Source organism: Myxine glutinosa, chromosome 9 (assembly GCF_964187855.1).
Source record: "Myxine glutinosa chromosome 9, kmMyxGlut1.1, whole genome shotgun sequence".
NCBI classification, from domain to species: Eukaryota; Metazoa; Chordata; class Myxini; order Myxiniformes; family Myxinidae; genus Myxine; species Myxine glutinosa.
The window spans coordinates 93,602,294-93,606,884 of record NC_136269.1 but is presented as its reverse complement, the minus strand read 5'-3'; the positions used below and the strand labels follow the sequence as shown (position 1 = coordinate 93,606,884).

The following is a 4,591-nucleotide window of genomic DNA, read 5'->3' as shown; positions in this document are numbered from 1 at the left end:
GCAATGCTGCTTTGGCGATTGTTCTCTCATCAGTAGATGTGTAATCATATACAACACGAATTGCATCATCTGCGGTTTCTGCATTATATAAGATGTTTCCAAGCCTTTTCCCAAGTGAACTCTGTATCTTTATGCGCGCTTTGAAGTGACTCATCAATGTCCTAGAGAGGCTGAAGGCGCTTCCCCTGGGCGTTTCTGCGGATGCCGAACAAATATCAAGATAACGTTCATATACAGAATTAAGAAGTTCAGGTCTGTTGTCTATTATTACAGATTGCTCAATGTATGCAAAAATGTCCAACACACTGGTCTCAGAAGGCGTTTTTGTTTCACGTGTGTCCTTTTGGGAAACTCGATTGGCTGACAACAAATACGCACTTTTACATGAATGATGGTAGTGGGCCTCCTTGGCAATTAAATCCGTATCAACTACTTTTGGAATAACCTTACTGTCATTTAATGTCTTTGCTGCATTTTGGATCGATACACCGGCTTCAATGGTTTCACATCTTCCCAACAGTTCGACGCTTCCACCTTTGAGTCGTTTTATCTTTTTCTCACAGAATAGACAAACAGGTGGCAAAATCCCGGCAGATGATGTAGAAGGTGCCGACTCCTTGGATGGACGTAAATGTGGGGCATTGCTACGGTGAACATCACTGGCGGCTTTAACAGGCGGCGTTTGGGATGAGATGGCGGTAAAGTTCTTGTAACAAGAAACATGGTAACCATCCATTTCAGCAGGAGACGTAGGCAATCTCTGAACTACACCACAATAGACAGAGTCCTGGAAATGTTGCTTTTGCCGTCTATTAGCTGCTGCTGTTTCTACTGCTTCCCATTGCGTATCCTTGAAAGGTAGAACGTCTGGACGAGCTTTCTTGTCTGCACTGCGTTGGATGTGAAGAATACATCTGCGTTCCAATGATGAAACAGTAGGCTGGACAGTAGGCTGGACAGTAGGCTGGACAGTAGGCGTAGTATTGGTGGCCGATTCCATGGTTGCATGTTTCAAATCATTGTCTGAAAAATAAAATCACAGCGGGTGGTCAGTGAGCATGGCGAGTCAGTCAGTTTTGGTCAGTGAAATCCAAAAGAAGTTATTTCAAATTTTGAGGCAATAAGTCATTATTTTCTACTCAGCTGTGGTTCGAACCTGAAATCGGTATGCATACAGAACTTTGGATACCCTCATCTGCCTGGACATTTCCTGCGCGCCACCTAGGCCTAGGGCTACATAATTCTGTATCGGCCCCGAATGCTTATTAGGCCTACAGCATAGTATTGTTTGTTGGGTTAGGGTTAGGGTTGGGTTAGGGTTAGGGTTAGGGTTGGGTTAGGGTTAGGGTTAGGGTTACCATGTTTCTTGTTACAAGAACTTTACCGCCATCTCATCCCAAACGCCACCTGTTAAAGCCGCCAGTGATGTTCACCATAGCAATGCCCCACATTTATGTCCATCCAAGGAGTCGTCACCTTCTACAACCTCTGCCGGGGTTTTGCCACCTAACCCCAAACCCTAACCCTATTTGTTGACTTACCTAAGCAGTGATCTAGGCATTGCAGGCAACATCAGACATTCTGCAGCCGATTCAGAGAATCTATGGAGGGAAAGAGCAGGAGATTCCCCATGATTAGGTCCTATGATAAACCGACAACTCCCTCTACAGGGTGTCCCAGAAAGTTCGTCCCTCAAGATAGTGTCACAAACCTGGATTGATAATGTGTTAATATTTCCCTTTAAGTCACTGGTTATTATTCCCCAAACAATGTTGTATATTGGTCCCAGTTATTCACTGCAGGACAGTCATTTCTGTAGAGAGGCACTTCCTGTTTAGGGTGTAATTGGCTCAAGTTAGGGAAGAAGCCTCCCCATTGGCTGGGAGGCCAAAACTCCTTCCTTAACCAAAACTGAACACCCTCGATCCGGCCAGCCAGACAGGTGTGTGCATGCTCAGCACTGGTGTGGGTGTCTACTTGGGGCCTGCCCTCAGGTCAGCACTCCAGCCCCTCCCTTGCATATAAGGGAGGGCCAGCCAGGGAGTGGAGGGGGGATAGCAGCCAGTGACAACCCAAATTCCGTTACAATACTGACTGCATTCTTAAGTGGGTTGATGCATGAAATGGACACATAAGAATTGCTGTTCTTGATTCACGATGATCTACTGAACAGTTTGGGACCAATTTGAAAGATGTACTCAAATTGTGAATTAACACTCACCTTGCCAGGGACGGGGTCAATGAGTACATTTTGCGTTCTTAAGTGGGTTAATACATGAAATGGATACTTAAGAATGACTGATCTTGATTTAGGATGACCTAAGGAATACATTGCCATATGTTTCATGGATGTACTCAAATTGTGAATTAAAAATGCTAATTAGCGTTAATTAGCATTAATTAGGTCGTTCTTAAGCGACCTAATACACAAATTGAAAACTTAAGAATTGGGAATTCTGATTTCCACTCCTATAGAGAACATTTTAAGACAAGTTTGAAAGATGTACTCAAATTGTGAATTAAGAGTCACATTTAGGGGTCTTTGGTGGCGCCCCCTGGTTGCTGTGCAGAATTGCAGAACTTAAGAATTGCCTTTTTGGGGTCTCCTATCATAGATGCATATATTCCAGGCCTCAAACCTTTTGTACTCGAGATGTGAAACAAATGTTTCTGGGCTCCCGCACTATCCTGCATAGGCCAGCAGCTCTCATACTCTTAGGTCCCCTATTGAACAATGCGTTCTGACTTGTTTCGGGAACCTTGAAGTCGACACAGGTCGTCAGGCCCCCAATCTTGTCACACACTGAACTCCTGAAGATTTGGTGACATATCCAGACGAACCGTCTTTTCGACGAATCAACAGGAATCCAAAGATAACTTTCTATCAGGACCATAAAAATCCTCCTCGGACAATACTAAAGGCTTTTGGCATCACTCGATGGCCCACAACAAGCACCTTGTTTCTGACCCTTCCATAGATCTTGAAGGATTTGAACCTGCCCTGTGAAGCGTGGTGCAAGCTCACCCGGACCAATATCACATGGAAAATGTGCACAAAAACCTTTTCAATGGAAGATGAGACTAATACCCAAATGTGATTATGGGCATCCAGTTCAAACCATGACCCATATTATATCTGAATGGCCGATCTATTCTTTCCCTTCAGACCTGATGAATGGCCTAGACACACCTGATGCGGTGATGTGGCTTTTGTATCTTGACATAAACCTCTAAAAACATTGCCAATCCAATGCCATATGGAAGGAGAAGAAGAAGAAGAAGAAAGAAAGAAAAGAAGAAGCCACACTTCAGAGCAGCAACATGGGCCACAATCTGCCACAAACAGCTTGACACTTGTCCGACTGAAACATTCACACACATCATTTTTCACAAAGCCCGGCACCATATGCTGAAATTTTCAAACACCTCTTTTTTGGCAGCATTCAATATGCCACTTGGCGAGGGGATGCTCTCGTTTTCGAAACTTGGGCAACCAGAGGCTTTTCGTGTATAATGGATGGTGTAAAGTGCATTTTTCAGTCCAACAGTTTCAATTTCAACACCTATTCGGCAGGGAACAAAGTTGAGTGGAAACTGTTGGTGGAATGAATCTTGTTTGGTGAAATTGGGAGGCAAAGCCGGTTTGAAATCTTTGTGTGCATATTAAATATGTGGTCATGTGACTATCCAGGCAATGCAAAATTCTGTCTTATACTCTGAAACATTAACAAATGGAACAACGTCTTTCCAAATGTTTGACAATTTCACAGACTCCACCAATGTTGAAGGTAAATACCTTCATATGTTAGATATCTCAGTGTTTTATCGCATTACGGTCTACATTTTGCCGGACTTGTGTTGAATGGATTTGTTTCTTTTTTTGTGGACTCCTCTGTTCTATAAGTGATTGATATTGACTCGATGGTTGCACTCTCTCTCCCTCTCTCTCTCTCTTTCCCTCACAAGGTTTTAATACCATTATTTTAAAAATGATACACAAGCAAATACAAGAAAACCCTGACATGGGAGGAGGCCACGCAGGCTATCATGTTTGTGCCATATCCGCACCCATGAAACTAAATTTAAATCAAGAGTTGGGGGGAGTTGAAGGAGCTCAGGTGAAGAGGGTGTAAATGTGAAGAGGGAAGGGAATTGACACCTTAATTTACACTGTTAAGAGACAAGCACGTTTTTCTTTGACTATAGTTTGACCTGATTCAATTCATGATTGTTATGGCCTCAGTCAAGTGTAATAGAAAACGGCCCTGGTTTCCAAGCAATATCCTTTACATTATCCAGGTATCCCAATTTATTAGCTGCATGTTGCACTATTGTTTGGAGGCTTTACTATTATGGCCATCTTTACCTCCGCCACCAAAGGTAGACAGAGGTTACGTTTTCACCCCTGTATGGGTGGAAACACAACCTCCATCTACCTTTGGGAAGTGTGTGTGTGTGTATATGTGTGTGTGTGTGTGTGTGTATATATATATCTATCTATAATTCCAGTAATCTCTGTGTGTGTGTGTGTATGTCTGTGTGTTTGTCTGTGACCGCTGTTTCTCGACAACCACGGGTCCGATATACTTTA

General features: G+C 43.3%; 1 protein-coding gene across 1 annotated transcript in view; it reads right to left on the bottom strand.

The window, feature by feature from the left end:
• LOC144893638 (uncharacterized) overlaps positions 1-1,601 on the bottom strand; it is a 3,797-nt gene extending 2,196 nt beyond the window's left edge. The window contains exons 1-2 of the mRNA XM_078784534.1: positions 1,542-1,601; positions 1-1,023 (exon numbers count right to left, since the gene is read on the bottom strand). The exon at positions 1-1,023 is cut by the window's left edge and continues 2,196 nt beyond it. Of these exons, the coding sequence (XP_078640660.1) occupies positions 1-1,000 (1,000 nt within the window). The 5' untranslated portion in view covers positions 1,001-1,023; positions 1,542-1,601. The remainder of the gene's footprint in view (positions 1,024-1,541) is intronic.
• Positions 1,602-4,591: the final 2,990 nt, after the last annotated feature.